Genomic DNA, 22,270 nt, shown 5'->3' with positions numbered 1-22,270 from the left:
GTCTCTTCGGTCAACAATTGCACCTACTTTCACGCAACACCATATTCACAGTGATGGTCGCAACGCAAAATCTACTGTTGGTACAGTGTTGCTGTTGCACCCGCCGAACACTGCGTTCTGGTGGCGATATCTCCCCAACGAAGAACGTCCGCGGCTGCAACCAAGAACCCTCCACTAATCAGATAGCCACATACATTTTCAATTCCAGAACTTTCAATAAAATCTGTTCATTATTGGTGGGGTTCGGATCGACGGCCCAGTGGACAAAACTGACCACTCTTTCGTACGCAGCTCCATCAATATTGCGCCCATTCCCTTGAAACCACTGTGCTTAATCTTTCATTGGGCCGAAACAAGTGTGTGCAAAGTGGCCCTGCACAGTTCCCGGCCCTACATATCAAACCAGCGCTCGAGAAATTATGTCGGTGTCGCCTTCAATCTCATTGGACTAATTAATTATCCCTTACATTTAATTGCCTCAAAGTGGCCTGCGTGCTTTGTGGCGGCAGCACGCGTCAGTCAGTCAGTCGTCCATTTCCAAACATGCAGAAGCACACAGAAGGTAAGCGGTGTGTGATAGCATAGGTCTGCCAAGGTCTGCGCCGCAGTGCTACAGTGCACTGTGGGCGCACATCCTGCGCTGTGTGAGTGTGGTGTGTATGCAAGTGTGCGAATGGTTGTTACGGTTATACACGTATATTTATGTATATACGTATTTTTCTGGAAAAATAGGTGCTGCGTGCTGCGATTAGTGGAGTCCCCAAACAACTTTACCTTACGAGTAGGCAGGGCTCGCTATACGCTGAGTCTTCGCGGACTGAGCTGCCAGCTTCACCTGCCGGGACCACGGCCAGTTGCGTAGCGCCCCCTACAGTTTCGGGACTTTCGCCCATGGCTCAATACCCCCATGGGGCAACCGAGCTCACTGTTTGATGGGTACAATGGTTAATTTTCGCTTCATCCGGCTTATTACCATTTAGATGTATTGACGTTGATCACGTCTCTATGGACGGCATAACACCGACAAATAACATTTTAGAAATAAAAAAACAGCTGGCCCCATAGCGGATCTGTGTGTGTACATACAGGCGGAGGATGCAGGGGCCAACCTGTGTGCGACCGGAACGGTGCCATTGCTGACCAATGTCACTGTGGCTGGCGCACACGCTCACGCACACCGGAGCTGTGTCTTTGCAATACAAGGGCATGGGATGGTGGAGCGCATATGGATGGTGCGTTACGAATTAAATCAAAAATAACAAACCACTGCATCTGTAAGTGTGCCAGTGTGCGCTTATGGTGGATAGTGGTGCGTGCGGAAGTGAGGGTCATCTTTGGGTAAAAAAAACACTCTGAACGCGCAAGAACATAGCTGGCGGTCGCGTAGGGACTTGATAGCGAGCAGGGTAGAGGCACTGCGTGTATTATATATAAGGGCAGAGAGGCGTGTATACATACCGTATCCAAGGAGCGATGGGCCATTTCTTGGGATCTTTGTTACCGTATACGGATCAAGCCGGTCAGACAACGAAGCCCAAGTTTGCGCAGATTTACGTGTACGATCCAGATGTGGAAGCACGAGTGGCTCGCCGACAGGGGATTTTTAGCGGCCTGAACAGAGTCGCGCTGTTGGACTTGGAGCACATGATGGAGACGTGCAACCCGTTTGTGCGCGAGTTCCTTACAATGGGTCAGCGGATGAGAAGCATGATCGAAGCCGGCGACAACCCCGTCAACGTCGTGTTTCGCCTGCGTGCCAACAACTATGCGGGACCTCGAACGCACAATCTCCCCACGGCCACGGAGGTTGCTGCTATGTTGGTTGATGACGGCAACGCGGCGAACAACCGAGACTTGCTTCTCTTCCCATGGTCAGGTGGGCTTTTGCGACTGTTCGAAACCCATTCCATATACGATTCACTTCAATGTCCTCTCTTGCTCCCTCTCGGGGAACTGGGTTGAACGGCGCTACGTATCGGAACAAGACGCGAATGGCGCTTCGCGAACATGTTGCGTACCGACTCTACCAGAAGGAAAACGACCAGTCGGTTCTCCACCAAGGCGGGCGACTGTTCCAGCAGTGGGTGGTTGACCAACGTGCCAAGTGCGAAGAGGAGAATCTGCGCTGGGTCGCGGCAAACCAGAAGACACTTCGAGTGGATCTTTACAAGGGAGTTCTGGATGCGTACCTGCATGAGGGCGTGGTTGCATTAGGCGAAAACGAAGGCTTAGTGTCGGAATACGATCGTGACAAAGGCATGTTAGTGCATCCAGAGCCAAGCCGCCGCCGTCACTTCCTTGATCGAGTCAGACAGCGCGTCGTACTTCCAGCGTCGTTCACGGGTGGTGAGAGATACATGTACTCGCAGTATCAGGACTCCATGGCGATGGTGCGCGAGTTTGACAAGCCGGATTTGTTCATGACTGTGACGTGCAACCCTCAATGGGATGAAATCACAAAGACGATTTGGGCAGCAAATCGCGCGAATCTATGTGGTCGAGTTTCAGAAGCGTGGACTGCTGCACGCTCACATACTCATTATTCTCGCCCATGAAGACAAACCCAGGACTCGCCAGGACTTTGACAAGTTTGTGTCCGCGGAACTTCCAGTAGCCGTGATGAACTGTCATCTGTACAACACAGTTTTGACCAGCATGATGCATGGCCCGTGTGGAGCCCTAAACCCCAGCTCTCCGTTTATAAAGGACGGCGAGTGCACCAAGGGTTTCCCGAAGGCACTGTCCGAGGTGACACAAACCAACCAGAATGGCTTTCCTGTCTACAGAAGACGCCTGCGAACGGACGGCGTTCTCAAGTTCAAGGCCAATAAATATGACAATGTGACATTCAATCAATGGGTTGTTCCATACAATCCATTCTTCTCTCACAAATACGATTGCCACATCAACGTTGAGGTGTGCTCGAGCATCACGGCGATCAAGTACCTGTACAAGTACGTCCGATTGTTAATTTTGGAAGGCACAATCCGCATGTCTATTAACATACCGAAGGGTAATGTGCCCATTGTGCTTCATGCATGCATATGTAATTGTGCGCTTATTTTGAATAAAAACTTCGTCCTCGATTTAAAGTGAATGCAGAGAAATTAGCATGTAACTTTAGAAAAGGAAGAGAGCGGCCTTCTCGACTAGGGAGTGAAACCCAATAGGTAATATTCTTATTAAATCCTTTATATTAAGTTCACTTGCTTGCTTGCGCGCTTGCTTGATTGCTTACGACCGTGCAAATCTTTCAGTCGTTATTTTACCCACTTCCCGTGATCCCATCGAGCTGACATTTTGCACACAGACTCGTTGTGCGTAGGCCAGCCTCATCAACTCAAACTGATTTAACATCAATTACAGGTAGCAGATAATAAATCATTCATAGCGAAGCGTGGCCTCGCGTGATCTTGTCGAGCAGTGTGAGCGCGCGGGTGCGCGGGTGTACACAGCAGTTCGCCACGCGAGTGAGCGCTGTGCGGAGCTGAGCGCGTGGGTGAGCGTGTGTACACAGTGGTTTTGTAGTGCTGCGGCTCGCCTCGGGGGAGCGCTGCGCAGAGCGGTGCGAGAGTGGGTGTCGCGTGTGTTCACTCCATGTGTGATACAGGTGCGCGATCATAACGCGAGTATTCAGTGGTGAGTGAGTGCCGCGGAGAGCTGTGTGCGTGAGTGCGCATACGTTCGTTACGTTTCGGATACGGATGCGCATTGGTAACGTGGTTATTCGACGTGGAGGCGAGTGCCGCACAGTGCTATAGACGGGCACACGCTCGCAGTGTGCGAGAGCTGTACGTAGCGGTGTAAAGAGGGGGAGTGTGGCGTTTGATTGATGATGCTGTGCGCACGTATGCTCGCAGCGTGGGAGCGCGGCGCGAGGCTGTAACAGTAGGGGCGTCGCGTTCGAATGCCGGCGAAACCGTAGCGGGTAATAGGGCGGTGGGGTAACGTAAACGGAATAAGGGATGCAGGCGGGAGGGACCCCGGGGGCCAACGGCCCCCACACAGACAACACACGCACGTTAGTAGCTGTTAGAAGAAGACAACACCTAGCACCTTCAACTATACACATCATACAGCCAACTCGTAAATGGGGCGGTATATGACAGCCTTCGCTGCTGTCGACGGGGCCAAGGAGCGAGTGTTTAACTCCATTGTTTCAGAATCCGTCTCATCACCCGGCCACAGCGCCTGAGCCAAACTACATCTCCCGAACAAGGCAGCCTTCCCTATGCTGTGTATTTTAGCAGTATATTTACGGACGCACTTGAAGATAACAATTTGTCTAGAAAAGGCAGGCGACTTGTTCTACCAACATGATTTCAATTTATATCCGAAAGTTCATTCATGAGCAGTATTCACTAAGCCCCGATGGCACTAACATACACACAGTTATGATTAATACAAGTGTAATGCGGGCGAAAGCGACCTTCCGGATGTGACGTCACGAGGAGGCGGAGCCAGGTGACGTGGGTGAAAGGTAGGGGGTCCTTAAGCGGGTAAACCGGAAGGAGAAGGCAGTCGGGGTGTGAATGGAAAGGTGTGGGGCCACGCGGGCGTACGAGCCGAGGGGGCACCGTCAGAAGCGGGAGCCAACCCTGGGAACAGTAGGGAGCTACTGGGAGGTGTAAAGCTGCAGACAGAGATAGGCAGTAAGGCTGTGTGTGAGGGGCAGCGAGGTGGCTGCCAAGAGTCGCAGGAGTAACGAGAAGGCGAGACAGCACGAGGCTGTCAGAGCTGCAGCAGGAACAGCCAAGGGAGCTGTGTGAGAGTACAGCAGCAGAGCTGCTGTGGGGCTGCAAGAGCGACAAGAACAGCAGCGGGGCTGCTGATGTGGACTGGAGTGACATCGGAACCAGCACAGAGAGAATAAGAGAGACAGCCGTGTGGGAACGCAGTACAGACCGAATAAAGGACACTGAGCCAGAGATCGTGGTCAAGTCTTTTATTACACAAGTAAACATTAGTCGCTCATCCCAGCTCAGACATGATCATAGCAATTATTTCCAAATTCGTATCGGGTCCCACGAGAACAGGGCACGTCCACAAACTCTCAGATTTTAAACTCACATTGTATACTTATAAACTCTAACAATATAACCTTTAAACTATGAGCTATACATTGCAACGCTTTAAAATAACACTACAAACTAGTGTTATAGTAAACTATAATGTTGTGAACTCTAACAATATAAGCTATGTGCGATACATTATAACGCTATAAAATTACATCATACACTAAAATACTATAAATTAGTTTAATAATTTATAACACCAAAAACAGAGGTACGGTATTATAATCTCATTTCAAGTATTAGAATTACAATGTGATTGTATTAGAATCACACTCTGCGCATATGAATGTATAGTGTACGTGCAAGCGAACTGTGCTCGTATCTACGTATGTAATATGCATCTATGGACATGCGAACCGGTGGTCGGATTTGCGAATTGGGGGGTGCAGGATTATGATCGGATTAAAACGATTATAATAACACTTTGGTAGTATTCGAATAACACTGAGCTAGAATGTATGTTAAATGTAGATGCACATCGGGAGTCGTAAATGCGGCCTGGGTGGTGCCAGATTTAGAATCGCATCAAAATTATTACAATCGCACCATGGTCGTATTAGAATCAAGCTGCCCACTGTTGGTAGAATGTTCCATCTGAATGGCACCGAATAGCACTATACAGTGTTGATATTGGGCGTGGAGCCTTCAAGCGCAACCTTGCGCATTTTGACCTGGTTCTCGACGCCCGTCCCGCGCCCATGGTAGAATCTTGTGCATTTCGGGGCGTCAAGGGTTCGCACCGAAGCCTTGAAGGATTAGGCAGGTCCCTGGCTTCTTTTGAAGAATTTGACCAGGCTCCAGGCACCGGTTGCCTTTGCACGTGGCGGAACCTTGAGGCACCCCGGGCCTCAAGCTATACATTATAACGCTATACAATAACATTATTAACTAGTGTTATAGATTAGAACAACCTACATTGAAGTGTGATATTCTAATCGCATTCAAATTATTCGAATCACTCCGTAATCCTCTTCGAATCACACTACAGTTGTAAGTATGTAACATGTATGTATGTAACATGTATGTATGTAATATTGGGCTTGTGCGATTATTTTATATATACATACTGAATATTGCTATTTCTCTGCATTCACTTTAAATCGAGGACAAAGTTTTCCATTTATTCAAAATAGGCGCACAATTACACACTGAGATGCACTTACATATTCATGCATGAAGCACAATGGGCACATTGCTCTTCGGTACGTTAATATACATGCATATTTTACCTTCCAAAATTAACAATCGATTGCAAATATCCTGAAAGACAAAGGATTGGATCCTAGGGCGGGGAGTTATAAGGCGGCTCAGAAGCAGAGCTCAATGCCATTTCGAGAGGGAACTTAATGAGGTTGGACGCTCGACTCGTCGCTCTGCTGATCGCCCTTCAACCGCGAGACAACGCAGCCTGGCGAGCACAATTGCTGTGTCGACAGTTAGGCGACTTTGCGTCGGGAGAGTTCGTGGCGACATCTTCAGACGGGTTCCAGACATCGATATACCGTGAATCTCCAAGTAAGTGTCTATTTTCGCCGATAAACTCGTTTTAGCAGTTAACAAAATCCAAAACTCAACGCTAAACATCCTTGCGGCCGATAGCGTACTTTTGACTCGATAACACCGCTGCTGTTACTACGCTCACATGGAGCAGAGAGGTTCTCCACAGCCCCACGCACACGGAGGCAAGAAGCCATTCAATTGCTCTGTGTGTGGGAAGACATTTTCACGGCCATCACATCTTCAAAGACACCAGAGAACACATACAGGCGAGAAGCCATTGTTGTGCTCTGTGTGTGGGAAGGCATTTGCACACTCGTCAACTCTTCAACACCATCAGAAAACACACACGGGCGAGAAGCCATTCCTGTGCCCTGTGTGTGGGAAGGCATTTGCACACTCGTCAACTCTTCAAGACCATCAGAGAACACACACGGGCGAGAAGCCATTCCTGTGCCCTGTGTGTGGGAAGGCATTTGCACACTCGTCAACTCTTCAAGACCATCAGAGAACACACACGGGCGAGAAGCCATTCCTGTGCCCTGTGTGTGGGAAGGCATTTTCACACTCGTCAACTCTTCAAAACCATCAGAGAACACACACGGGCGAAAAGCCATTCCTGTGCCCTGTGTGTGGGAAAGCATTTGCACGGGCATCAACTCTTCAAACTCATCAGAGAACACACACGGGTGAGAAGCCATACCTGTGCTCTGTGTGTGGGAAAGCATTTGCACGGTCATCAAGCATGAACAGGCATCAGAAGGTCCACAATGATAGTAAACTGAAATCAAAAGCTGAAATTCAAGGTGCTGCAATGAGTCCTGAAGAAGTTTCCACCTTCGATCCCATGCAGTTGGATCCCTAGAGATGGCTGGATGTGATAGAGTGGCTCGGGGATCAAACCGAGAGCTCGGGGTGACTGAAAAAATATTATAATGTTATCGGATTACGTGCCGAAGTGGTGTGATGAGCACTGGTTGTGAGAGGGTTCAATTGTAGTCGTTAAGTGTCCCTGTTGAGCTAAAGTTGAAATGCGCCTGTAGGTACATCTTTACTCAACATTTTAAACGGGTTCTTTTTCAAGTTTATAGCTTTTTTATTGGTATTAATCGACTTTAGATAGCCGATTCCAGGATGTACATTGATGACGCGTTCGTTGGATATATGGCCTTGACTTCAACATAGACGCACAGTGAACAAATGTGGTGAAATCATGGAAATGATACTTTAACGCTTTGGTATTCCTGGAACGGAAATGGTTTGCATTGTACTAGAAATGTGTGAACATAGGACATAATAAATATTCCCTTCGAGTTTTGACGTAAAAATGATTGCAGATGAATAAAAACTTATTTTTAACAAATGTTTGTCCGTTCTTTATTTTATAATGTTCCTAGCAAAAACACACAAGTGTGCCCTTAACCGGCTGCATCTTGGCTGTCTACCCGATTAACACGTGTTACTTGAGGGGAATGGTCCCCGTTGTTAATCGTTCATCAACGTACCAGTCCCTAATCTCGAAGTATGTCGGGGATAAACTGTACTCTATAACATGTAAACTGTAATATATACTATAAACGATAACACTAAATATTAAACGATTATAAACCAGTGTTTTAATTTATAACCATATAAACGGAGGTAAAGTATTATAATATCATTAGAAGCATTAGAATGGTCATATTACAATCACGATTTTCACTGCTAGATATCATCGAATAACAAAAGACGGAATATATTTATATAAATACACGCACAAACCCATTATAAACTCATGAGATTATGAATCGTTACAATTATTATAACAATCACAAATTGTGACAAAAACAAAATCCCACAAGCAAAACACCACGCTCACGTGACGAATTCTTAGACAAACTGCAACACTCAAGTGAACTCAACAAAAAACGCCGCAATAAAAATAACAACATCAATGGACAAATCCTAAAAACAGACAACACACGCACGTTAGTAGCTGTTAGAAGAAAACAACACCTAGCACCTTCAACTATACACATCATACAGCCAACTCGTAAATGGGGCGGTATATGACAGCCTTCGCTGCTGTCGACGGGGCCAAGCAGCGAGTGTTTAACTCCATTGTTTCAGAATCCGTGTCATCACCCGGTCACAACGCCTTACCCAAATTACATCTCCCCAACAAGGCAGCCTTTGTCGAGAAAAGGCAGGCGACTTGTTCTGCCAACATGATTTCAATTTATATCCGAAAGAAGTATGATTTCATTCATGAGTAGTATTCACTAAGCCCAGATGGCACTAACCTACACATGTCTGTATGTAATATGCATGACTGTAATGTATGTATGTAACATGTATGCATGTAAAATGTATGTATGTGTAATAAAAGACTTGACCACGATATCTGGCTCAGTGTCCTTTATTCGGTCCGTACTGCGTCCCCACACGGCTGTCTCTCTTATTCTCTCTGTGCTGGTTCCGATGTCACTCCAGTCCACATCAGCAGCCCCGCTGCTGTTCTTGTCGCTCTCGCAGCCCCACAGCAGCTCCGCTGCTGTACTCTCACACAGCTCCCTTGGCTGTTCCTGCTGCAGCTCTCACGGCCTCGTGCTGTCTCGCCTTCTCGTCGCTCCTGCGACTCCTGGCAGCCACTCCGCTGCTCCTCACACACAACCTTACTACCTATCTCTATCTGCAGCTTTACACCTCCCAGTAGCTCCCTACTGTTCCCAGGGTTGGCTCCCGCTTCTGACGGTGCCCCCTCGGCTCGTACGCCCGCGTGGCCCCACACCTTTCCATTCACACCCCGACTGCCTTCTCCTTCCGGTTTACCCGCTTAAGGACCCCCTACCTTTCACCCACGTCACCTGGCTCCGCCTCCTCGTGACGTCACATCCGGAAGGTCGCTTTCGCCCGCATTACACCACCCTCCCCCATAGAAAAAACCCAGCCGACCTCGGCTGAACAACACCAAAGCGTAATGCGGTGAACCGACCTTCCCCCTTAAAGGACACTAAGCATGCAATATAACAACAAGAACAACACACAAGTAACATCGACGAACGTACGAAAGCATGCGATAAATACGACGGCAAGAACAAGAACAATAACAACATACAATCAACGAAACGTAAGCGATTTGGAACGAGTGCGGGTCGCCGGCCCGTCCCGGACGGTCGGCGGCCCACTTGTAGAACGGGGACGCGATGGAACACGAGAAATGACAGGGGGTAATTCCCCTGCTGCGATTGGAAGTCCACCGACATCTCGTGTCCCTGACGAATCAGTCTTGGTCATATTCGGCGAATGCGCCTGCAGCGGGGTCGGAAGGGTCGCCGGGCTTGAAGGTCCCGCAGCCTTGGCAGGCGCCCTCCGAGCAGGCCCACTCCTCCCCCGCGGTGTCACGGTCGGCCTGTCTGGAACAGGTACGACAGGCGCTCTAGCAAGATCAATGGACGCAGGCGGGGAAGAGTCAGAGTCAGCAGCAACAGACCCCGGCAAGGCAACATTGGGAGATGACGCATCACGTAGGGGAGCAACATATGGTTTCAACCGCGACGTATGAACAAACCAACGGCGAGAACCAAACTGAACACGCGCCGACTGTGGATTGGGAACCTCAATGAGGCGCACAGGACCATGCCAAGGTTTGTGCAATTTAGGAGAGGTCCCCGGCCGCACCTGCGGGCAATGGAGCCAGGCCAGGTCTCCCACCTTCCAGGGGCACTCCCCCTCAGACCGCCGAGCATACCGCTCGTTCCGGGCCTGGGCTTTGGCCGTAGCCACGCGGGCGTTTTCCCGCGCCTCCGTAACCCGGCGAACCGTGTCCTGAATGTATTCAGGGAGTGGTTTACGAGGTCCCTTCACCCCAGTACCCAATTGCACATCCACCGGAGGCACGTTTTCCCGACCATACATAAGGTAAAACGGCGAATACCCTGTAGCCGCATGGGGCGTCATCCTGTACGCCGAAAGCACTCCGGGGATGTGCAGATCCCAATCCGATTGCTGCTCACTCACAGTATGGCAAAGCATGGCAGACAATGTCCTGTTCAGCCGCTCAACCATACCATCCGTCTGCGGATGGTATGGAGATGTCCGTATCTTCTTAGTCCCAAGGCCTGCGCACACTTCAGCCAACAATTTAGAAGAGAAATTTCGGCCCTGGTCCGTGAGGAGTCTCTCCGGCGCCCCCTTGTCCATAATGTACCCAAACAAAAAGGCGTCGGTGATGGCCGCGGCCGACTGATCGGGCAACGGCCAGGCCATCGGCCAACGGGAGAGATACTCGACCCCTACCAGCAAATATTTATTTCCCCTCGCCGATGGTGGGAAGGGTCCCAATATGTCCAGTGCCACCAATTCATTGACTCGAGACACCTGAATCGACTGGAGAGGCGGCACGTAAGGATGTTTAGGCGGCTTACGCCGGGCGCATTCAGGGCACGCGCGCACGTGCCCTACGACATCTGTCGCCATGCCGTGCCAAAAATAATGACGTTGTAACGTCAACAAGGTCTTCTGCACCCCTAAATGCAATAGTGTGTCACAATGGAGAGTTCTAATCAACTCAAATCGCAAGGACGTTGGTACCACCACACGCCAGCTTTCCTGGAACCTTTCTTGCCACATAAGCAGACCATCTCGGAGAGCGGTTCGCGGCCCCACAGCCGAACTCGGACTCCCCTTGTCCCTCATAGACCGCTTCCGCATGGACAACAACGACTCGTCCATCATCTGTTCCCGAATCCAGACAGACCGCGGCAGATTCAAAACCCCATCAGTCGGTCCCGGTTCCATCGGAGTATCCGACTTCCCGACGGCCAACGTGAGCGGCTGAGAGGGGTTGAGAATCGGCGAACACCTATGCGTCCCCGACGCACATTTACAAGGGGCGCGCCCTGGTAATCTGGAAAGTGCGTCAGCGTTCGCATGGCGCACTCCCTTCCGATGTTGAATTTGGAAGGAAAACTCCTGCAGCGTGTCCAACCAACGTGCCCACTGTCCCGATGGCTGGTCCATTTTAAGTGCATATTGCAAGGCCGCATGATCCGTACGCACAATAAAAGAACGACCGTAAAGGTACGGTCGAAATTGCCGTAGGAAAAAAACAACCGCCAAAAGTTCTCTACGAGTGACACAGTAGCGTGTTTCCGCAGGCGACAAGACTCGGCTACCATACGCCACGACGCGCTTTACGCCCCCTTTAGACTGTGATAATACCGCCCCAATACCTGTGTCACTCGCGTCCGTATCTAGAATGAAAGGGCGATCAAAATCGGGATAATCCAATGTCGGGGCCGTAGCCAATAGATCGCGCAGACTCCAAAAGGCCGCCTCTTCCAGCTCTCCCCAAACAAATTTCCGTCCTTTACCCGTAAGGAGATGCAAGGGCCTCGCAATCGTCGCAAACCCCGGCACAAATCTTCGGTAATACGAGGCAAATCCCAAAAACCGTCGAACATCCCCCACAGAGGCCGGAGTCGGCCAATCCCGGACACACGCCGTCTTTTCCGGATCCGTGGACACCCCCTCGGCACTCACAATGTGCCCCAAATAACGGACGGACCGTTGCAGTAGGTGGCATTTCTTTGGTTTGAATTTCAAATTGGCAGAGCGCATCCTCGTGAACACTGTCTCCAGCCGCGTTAAATGTTCCTAAAATGTGCGGCTGAACACAATAATATCGTCCAAATATATAAGACACGTCTCCCACTGCAACCCCGTCAAAACGAGCTCCATCAATCTTTGAAACGTAGCAGGGGCCGCATTCAATCCCATCGGGAGGCAGTTGAATTGAAATAACCCCTGCGGCGTACGGAATGCGGTTTTCTCCCGTGAGGACTCGTCAAGGGGAAGCTGCCAAAATCCCGAAGAGAGGTCCAGTGTGGAAAAGAACTTAGCCCCCGACAATGCGTCAAGGGAGTCGTCCATACGCGGCAGGGGGTACGCATCTGCCACCGATATCTTATTCAATTTCCGGAAATCGACACAAAATCTCAAGTTGCCATCCTTTTTCTTAACCAAGACCACAGGAGCGCCCCATGGGCTGTTAGATGGCGATATAATGTCCGCAGCCAACATGTCTTCCACCGCCCCCCGAACGTGTTCTCGCTCCGCTGGACTCATCCGATGCGAATTTAACCGAATAGGGGCAGCGTCGCCCGTCTCAATGTGATGGGAAAGCAAGGATGTGCGTCCCAAATCCAAATCGTCGGAGCTGAATACATCCGAATACGTCAGCAACAATTTACGCAGCGCATCACGTTGCCCCACGGACAGGGAAGAATTTTCGTCACACAAGGTAGCGATCCAACGATTGTCCGAACTCCTTGGCTCGGAAACACCAGCGACCACTCCTCGGCGATGCGGACAATCGTGCGTCGCAAACGTTGTAGTGGCATGTGCCACAACCATACCGGCCGGAACACGGATGTTTTCCACGCCCACATTAAGCACCTGTAAAACCGGTAATTGATCCGGCCGGACGATGGTCTGTGCCCCAACTAACGCCAATCCCGTTGTTATCGTGGCGGATGGTGACAACAAGACCCCTAATGCTCCTAGCCGATCGGGCAGGGGCTTCCGATACCGCAAGGGTATAAGCATCTGTGAACCAGGTGGGATGTCCACAGATGCGACGGACAGCGCCTGCACCTGTACGGCCGAAGCAGGTCGCCCCCAGGGCGACGGCAGAAACGAGATTCGACGGCCCCCCGGCAATTCAATACAATTCTCATTGATTTTAATCAAAATGGGCATCTTAGCCAAAAAATCCGTGCCTAGTAAGCAAGGAACCGCCAAAGATCTCGATATTAACACAACGCCCGAAGCCGACACATCTCCTATAGATATCTTAGCATCCACCTGGCCCACAATCCCCATACTACCCCCGTTTGCAGCGACGCAAGACCCATAAACCGGACGCACAGCCCCCGGCGGAATGCCCAACAGATGGAAAATGACATCCGATATAATAGTCGCAGACGCTCCCGAGTCGACCAAAATGCGCACGTCCACACCTTGTATGGACCCCGGTACAGTGGACGAACCCGTAGCGGCCGCGACAACTCTCCGTGCCAATTTGCGCCACTGCGTAACTGAATGACAAGGCCCCGTCGATGGCCTTTCTTTAACAACAACAATAGGATCGCGCAACACAGGTGGTGGGTGAGGTGTAAAGCCTTGCCGAGTGTCTGGTGCGTGCCGACATGCCTGTTTCGGAGGTTCCTTGGTCGGCTTGTCCGGTGTTGTGGGCTCCTGCTGCGGCAGACCCGGGAAGCGGGCCCAGCAATCTCTGGCGTAATGGCCCCTACGGCCGCAGCGGAAGCAATCGGCCTCGTTGCGCCGAAGCGCAGGTCCTGCGTCCCGGCGGCCCCGTCCCGATGGCGTAGCGCGCGGCCCCGGCCTTCCGCGTCCCGGCCATGGAGAGGAGGCAGCCGTCAGCTCCTGTGGACCCCGCTCATCCGGCACATAGATCGCCTTTGTGGGGTCCCACCCCATCGCGCCTCCTTCCTTGACGGGCCCACCCGTCCATGCCGCCACTTGCTTCCAGCGACGGAGATTAAACTGCGCGTCCAGACACTTTGCTGCCGCCCGGGACGTGAGCTTCTCATGCCCACACACAGGCATGGGGATCCCCAGATCCCGAGACAGCTCCAGCATTTTTCCCAATATGAGGGGCTCGAGCAGATCCTGTGGCGTGTCAGGATATGCCGCCATGGCCAGCTCCAACACCGCACCCCTGAACGCCACGGGCGATTCTTCGGGTGCTCGTTGTCGTTGAGCGAATCGCCGATGCGCGTCGTCAGGTGGCTCATAGGCGTCGGCCATTTCCTCAAAAACTCCACATAACGTCTTCTTCTTATCGGCCGTTATGGAACGGAAAAATCGAACAGATTCGTCGTCCAGTAGAGTCGGCAACACTTCCAAGGCCTCCGCATCGGTCCATCTTGCTGAACGAACCGCCGCCAAAAATCGGCAGGCGAAAGCGCTCCAATCGCCCCCGATAGAGAATTCCTTAACCGTCGTAAGGTGGCGACTCCGACTCCTCTTCACGCCGTCTTCCAATGATGGTTGTTGTGGAGGTAAATTCAAAATGGCGTCGGCCCGCGGCGTGGCCAAGATGGCGGTTTGGCGCCGCGGAGCGCGCAAGATGGCGTCTTCTTGCCGCGTGGCCAATGGCGGCGGCAGGGCAGGCAACGTGGCGGCCCGTGGAGCACCTTCTCGTTCCATCGTCGTCCTTGGCGTAACGAGATGACACAGATGCGCCAGGACGTCCTTGAGTGTCTCCAGTTGTTCTGCCACCTGTTGCCATCTTTGCTCAGCGTCCGATGTTGTTGACGGACCCGCCATCGCGCCGACATCTTCCACGCCCGTTCCCGTGCTCGCCTCAGCAGGGCTCTCCTCCACCACCCCAGCAAAATCCGTGGTCGGAGGGAATTCGTCGTCGTCGGACGAAGAAGCCGATGCTGGCGCCGGGGGAATTTTCTTCCTTACTTGCTTAGACATGCCGTTTCACTTCTGACCCCAGTGTAATAAAAGACTTGACCACGATATCTGGCTCAGTGTCCTTTATTCGGTCCGTACTGCGTCACCACACGGCTGTCTCTCTTATTCTCTCTGTGCTGGTTCCGATGTCACTCCAGTCCACATCAGCAGCCCCGCTGCTGTTCTTGTCGCTCTCGCAGCCCCACAGCAGCTCCGCTGCTGTACTCTCACACAGCTCCCTTGGCTGTTCCTGCTGCAGCTCTCACGGCCTCGTGCTGTCTCGCCTTCTCGTCGCTCCTGCGACTCCTGGCAGCCACTCCGCTGCTCCTCACACACAACCTTACTACCTATCTCTATCTGCAGCTTTACACCTCCCAGTAGCTCCCTACTGTTCCCAGGGTTGGCTCCCGCTTCTGACGGTGCCCCCTCGGCTCGTACGCCCGCGTGGCCCCACACCTTTCCATTCACACCCCGACTGCCTTCTCCTTCCGGTTTACCCGCTTAAGGACCCCCTACCTTTCACCCACGTCACCTGGCTCCGCCTCCTCGTGACGTCACATCCGGAAGGTCGCTTTCGCCCGCATTACATATGTAATATGGACATGCGAACCAAGGTTGAAATATGTGAAACATGAAGGTGCAGGATCAGGATGGGATTACACTTTTTTGAATAACACTTTGGTGGTATTAGGATCAAGCTGTCCACTATTGGATGAATGTTCCATCTCAATTTCATCAAATAGCAATATCCAGTATGAATGTATAAAATAATCGCACAAACCAATATTAGCCATTGAAATAATGAATCGTTACAATTGTAATGACTCCAGACTCAGACTGCAAAGGGTTCTTTTATTTAGCCTTTAACGCGGTTTCAGACCCCAGGCGTCACGATATAGCAACGACGACGACGAGACAGCAACCAGCCAACACAGCCCCAAACCTCGTTCCTCCCCCTCTCTCATTCTCGGCGTGAACCTCCGCCCACACTTGGTCTCGACTTCCCTTCTCGAACTCTCTCTATCTTGTTGTCACCACTTGTCCCTTAGTTGACGTACTGTCTTTACATCACCCACCTCTATGACCTCTACCTGTCCCCGCCATGGGCGAAACAACTTGGGGGACATACCCGGTGGCACCTGTAGGCAATACAACCATGCCCTGTCCCCCACTGCCCATGGAAGCACGTGTTCCCGACGGCCCGTGTTCTTTTCATTAGCGGATTGCGCTCTGGTGGGGAAAGGTCCTCGTTATGAATCGTTTCGCAACATTCAGGTCCAGAATAACGAAGTATACCGGACATCACCTGTACTTAAAAACATGTAAATTGATAACACTATAAACAATAACACTAAACATTAAACGACAAAAAAATATATAAACTGGTTTTATAATTTATAGCGCCATTAACGGAGGTTCGGTATTTAAATATCATTAGAAGTATTACAATCGCACTCCACAGATATGTATGTAAATTATCTGTTCAATCGAACCGGGGGTCGGATATGTGAACTGTGAGGGGTACAGGACAAGAATATCATTCAAATTTTAGAATAACAATATGGTCGTATTAGCATTTTTATGGGCTTGAATGTATGTTATGTGCAAATGCAAATCGTTAGTCGTAAATGCGAGGGAGGGGTTAAGAGGTGCACGTTTAATGCAGTGTTTACATTTATTTTAGCATCATATTTAAGGACACTGTTGTTGATAAGAATTCGTCTGGACATGGCACGTGCCTTGTTCTACTCGATCAACCAAAATTAGTACAATGTCGGTCATACAGGAGTGTGATTTCATTCATGAGTAGTATTCACAGAGCCCCGATGACACTAACCTGCCTTAACAAAGTAATCTTGAGTGACTTAATTCTCAGCTCAGACATGATCATCGCAATCATTTCCAAAGACGTGTGGGGTCCTGCGAGAGCAGGTCCCGACTACTAACAGCTCGGCAGCAGAATCGGAAGTAGCTGCGTCGCCCTCGAAATGTGATGTTGCTGCTGTTGTTGTCGCTGCTGTTGTTGCTGCTGTAGTTGATTCTGTTGCTGTGATATACGCAGGGAGATGGTGTTCCGTGATGGGATGACGCTTTTGATTAAAGCCTCTGATCAAACTCACCCGATTGACGCCCTTGATCACATGTTAAGCTCTATCATAGTGAAACATAATATTATAACCTATGAACTACAACCTATCCATTGTAACGCTGTAAAATTAACCCGTAAAAACAAAGTTTTTCACTATAAATCCTCTATATGCGTGGCGGCTAGAGTCCTCTCGTCCTCTGGCTTGAGATGGCTGTCACCTATGGGTCAGATGATTGCCTGCCACCATTAAGCAATTGGTAATTAAATTTAATTTATTTTTCCTAAAAAGTGTACAATTTTGGAAAAAAAAATTATCGAAAATAAATTGTCACGCACAACGAGTCTGTGCAAAATGTCAGCTCGATTGGATCACAGGAAGTGGGTTAAAGATCGACTGAAAGATTTGCACGGTCGTAAGCGTGCAAGCAAGCAAGCAAGTGAACTTAATATAAAGGATTTAAAAAATTAACCCGTAAAAACAAAGTTTTTCACTATAAATCCTTTATATGCGTGGCGGCTAGAGTCCTCTCGTCCTCTGGCTTGAGATGGCTGTCACCTATGGGTCAGATGATTGCTTGCCACCATTAAGCAATTGGTAATGACATACAATTTTTTTTTCATAAAAGTGTAACATTTTGGCACGGTCGTAAGCGCGCAAACAAGCGCGCAAGCAAGCAAGTGAACTTAATATAAAGGATTTAAAAAGAATATTACCTATTGGGTTTCACTCCCTCGTCGTAGACTCTCACATGTTAAGCTCTATCATAGTGAAACATAATAATATTATAACCTATGAACTACAACCTATCCATTGTAACGCTGTAAAAGAACATTACCTATTTGGTTTCACTCCCTCGTCGAGAAGGCAGCTCTCTTCCTTTTCTAAAGTTACATGCTAATTTCTCTGCATTCACGTTAAATCGAGGACAAAGTTTTTATTCAAAATAAGCGCACAATTACACACTGAGATGCACTTACAAATTCATGCATGAAGCACAATGGGCACATTACCCTTCGGTATGTTAATAGACATGCGGATTGTACCTTCCAAAATTGACAATCGAATGCAAATATCCTGAAAGACAAAGGATTGGATCCTAGGGGGGTAGTTATAAGGCGGCTCAGAAGCAGAGCTCAATGCCATTTCGAGAAGGAACTTGATGAGGTTGGACGTTCGACTCGTCGCTCTGCTGATCGCCCTTCAACCGCGAGACAACGCAGCCTGGCGAGCACAATTGCTGTGTCGACAGTTAGGCGACATTGCGTTCGGAGAGTTCGTGGCGACATCTTCAGACGGGTTCCAGACATCGATAAACCGTGAATCTCCAAGTAAGTGTCTATTTTCGCGGATAAATTCTTAAACGTGTTCGTCGTCAAATTAGCGGGATTTGTTTTGCCTCTCGTTTAGACACGAGCGTCGTTCTTGTTTTAGCAGTTAACAAAATCCAAAACTCAACGCTAAACATCCTTGCGGCCGATAGCATACTTTTGACTTGATAACACCGCTGCTGTTACTACGCTCACATGGAGCAGAGACGCTCTCCACAGCCCCACGCACACGGAGGCAAGAAGCAATTCAATTGCTCTGTGTGTGGGAAGTCATTTCCACGGCCATCACATCTTCAGAGACACCAGAGAACACACACGGGCGAGAAGCCGTTCCTGTGTTCTGTGTGTGGGAAGACATTTGCTCAGTCATCACATCTTCAGATTCATCAGAGAACACACACGGGCGAGAAGCCATTGCTGTGCCCTGTGTGTGGGAAGGCATTTGCGCACTCGTCAACTCTTCAAACTCATCAGAGAACACACACGGGCGAGAAGCCATTCCTGTGCCCTGTGTGTGGGAAGGCATTTGCACAGTCGTCAAATCTTAACACGCATCAGAAGGTCCACAATGATAGGAAACTGAAATCAAAAGCTGAAGTTCAAGGTGCTGCAATGAGTCCTGAAGAATTTTCCACCTTCGATCCCATGCAGTTGGATCCCGAGAGATGGCTGGATGTAATGGAGTGGCTCGACGATCAAACCGAGAGTCAGGGATGACTGAACAAATATTAATGACGTGCACAATGGTGGTTTGTAATGTTATCGGATTACTTGCCGAAGTGGCGTGATGAGCAGTGGTTGTAATATGATTCAATTCCGGACAATATTGTAGTGTTTAAGTCTTCCTGTTGAGCTAAAGTTGGAATGCATCTTTACACTCAAGTGACAGAACTCAACAAAAAAACGCCGCAATAAAAAAAACAACATCAATGGACAAATCCTAAAAACAGACAACACACGCACGTTAGTAGCTGTTAGAAGAAGACAACACCTAGCACCTTCATCTATACACATTATACATCCAACTCGTGAATTGAGCGGGATATGACAGCCTTCACTGCTGTCGACGGGGCCAAGCAGCGAGTGTTTAACTCCATTGTTTCAGAATCCGTGTCATCACACGGCCACAGCGCCTTAGCCAAACTACATCTCCCCAACAAGGCAGCCTTCCCTATGCTGTGTATTTTAGCACTATATTTTCGGACGCACTTGAAGATAACAATTCGTCTAGAAAAGGCAGGCGACTTGTTCTACCAGCAAGATTTCAATTTCTATCCGAAAGAAGTATGAGTTCATTCATGAGTAGTATTCACTAAGCCCCGATGGCACTAACCTACACACAGTTATGATTAAACAGAGTAAACATTCGTCGCTCATCCCAGCTCAGACATAATCATAGCAATTATTTACAAATCTGTGTCGGGTCCCACGAGAACAGGGCACGTCCACAAACTCTCAAATTGTAAACTCACATTGCATACTCTAACATTATAAACTCTAACAATATAACCTTTAAACTATGAGCTATACATTGCAACGCTTTAAAATAACACTACAAACTAGTGTTATAGTAAACTATAATGTTGTGAACTCTAACAATATAAGCTATGAGCGACACATTATAACGCTATAAAATAACATCATAAACTAGTGTTACAGGTTAGAACACCGTACATTGAAGTGTGCTATTCGAATCTCATTCGAATTCTTAGCTTCACACCGTGGTCCTCTAAGAATCACACTATGCTCGTAAGTATGTAACATGTCTGTATGTCATATGTCTGTATGTAAAATGTATGCATGTAATATGGACGTGCGAACCAAGGGTGGGATATGTGAAATGGAAGGTGCAGGATCAGGATGGGATTACAAATATTTGAATAACACTTTGGTGGTATTAGGATCAAGCTGTCCACAATAGGATGAATATTCCATCTCAATGGCATCAAATAGCAATATTCAGTATGAATATGTAAAATAATCGCAAAAACTCAATATTAGCCCGTGAAATAATGAATCGTTACAATTGTAATGACTCCGGACTCACACTAGCAGAGGGTTCTTTTATATAGCCTTTAACGCGGCTTTGGACCAAGGCGTCACGATATAGCGACGACGACGAGACAGCAACCAGCCAACACAGCCTCAAACCTCGATCCTCCCCCTCTCTCATTCTCGGCGAGAACCTCCGCCCACACTTGGTCTCGCCTTCCCTTCTCGAACTCTCTCTATCTTGTCCCTTAGTTGATGCACTGTCTTTACATTACCCACCTCTATGACCTCTACCTGTCCCCGCCATGGGCGGAGCAACTTGGGGGATTTTCCCGGTGGCACCTGTAGGCAATACAACCATGCCTTGTCCCCCACTGCCCATGGAAACACGTGTTCCCGCCGCCCCGAGTTCTTTTCATTCGCGGATTGCGCTCTGGTGGGGAAAGGTCCTCGTTATGAATCGTTTCGCAACCTTCAGGTCCAGAATACCGAAGTATACGGGGAATCACCTGTACTTAAACACATGCAAATTTATAACACTATAAACAATAACACTAAACGACAAAAAAAATATCGACTGGTTTTATAATTTATAGCACCATAAACGGAGGTACGGTATTTAAATCGCATTAGAAGTATTACAATCGCACTCTACACATATGTATGTAAATTATCTGTTAAATCGAACCGGGGGTCGGATATGTGAACTGTGGAGGGTAAATGGCAAGAATCGCATTCAAATTTTAGAAAACAATATGGTCGTATTAGCATTTTACTGTGCTTGAATGTTTGTTATGTGCAAATGCAAATTGTTAGTCGTAAATGCGAGGGAGGGGTTACGACGTGCACGTTTAATCCAGTGTTAACATTTATTTTAGCATCGTATTTAAGGACACTTAATAACCGATTTAAGGATGTACATTGAAGACGCGTTCGTTGGATATATGGCCTTGACTTCAACATAGACACACAGTGAACAAATGTGGTGAACTAATAAGGAAATAATGGGGAATGATACTTTAACGCGTTGGTATTCCTGGAACGGATATGGTTTGCATTGTATTGTAACTGTTTGAACATAGGACATAATACATTCGGTTCGAGTTTTGACTTAAAAATGATTGCAGATGAATAAAAACTTTTTTTAACAAATGTGTGTCCGTTTATTTATCGATTCACAACGTTACGGTCCCTAATCATCAAGTATACAGGGAATCCTGTACGCTAAGACATGTGAACTGTAACACTATAAACGATAACACGAAACATTAAACTACTATAAACTAGTTTCATCATTTATAACAGCAAAAACAGAGGTACGGTATTATAATCTCATTACAAGTAGTATAATTTCAGCGTGATCGTATTAAAATCACACTCTGCGCATATGTACGTATATCGTACGTGCAAGCGAACTATGCTCGTATGCATGTAATATGCATCTATGGCTTTTGGACATGCGAACCGGTGGTCGGATATGCGAACGAGGGGTGCAGGATTATGATCGGATTAAAACGATTATAATAGCATCGGATTAAAACGATTATAATAGACGACGACGAGACAGCAACCAGCCAACACAGCCTCAAACCTCGATCCTCCCCCTCTCTCATTCTCGGCGAGAACCTCCGCCCACACTTGGTCTCGCCTTCCCTTCTCGAACTCTCTCTATCTTGTCCCTTAGTTGATGCACTGTCTTTACATTACCCACCTCTATGACCTCTACCTGTCCCCGCCATGGGCGGAGCAACTTGGGGGATTTTCCCGGTGGCACCTGTAGGCAATACAACCATGCCTTGTCCCCCACTGCCCATGGAAA

At 48.8% G+C, this 22,270-nt stretch overlaps 1 protein-coding gene across 1 annotated transcript in view; it reads left to right on the top strand.

The window, feature by feature from the left end:
- Window positions 1-1,473: 1,473 nt before the first annotated feature.
- The window catches only part of LOC144953347 (uncharacterized), a 142,030-nt gene continuing 121,233 nt past the window's right edge, over window positions 1,474-22,270 (top strand). Inside the window, 5 exon segments of the mRNA XM_078883909.1 lie at window positions 1,474-1,876; window positions 2,558-2,748; window positions 3,425-3,499; window positions 6,877-7,296; window positions 18,730-18,981. Coding sequence (XP_078740035.1) covers window positions 1,474-1,876; window positions 2,558-2,748; window positions 3,425-3,499; window positions 6,877-7,296; window positions 18,730-18,981 — 1,341 coding nt within the window.

This window comes from Lampetra fluviatilis, chromosome 74 (assembly GCF_964198595.1).
Source record: "Lampetra fluviatilis chromosome 74, kcLamFluv1.1, whole genome shotgun sequence".
Lineage (NCBI taxonomy): Eukaryota > Metazoa > Chordata > Hyperoartia > Petromyzontiformes > Petromyzontidae > Lampetra > Lampetra fluviatilis.
Note: the sequence above shows the minus strand (reverse complement) of the source record. Positions and strands in the feature narration are given on the sequence as shown.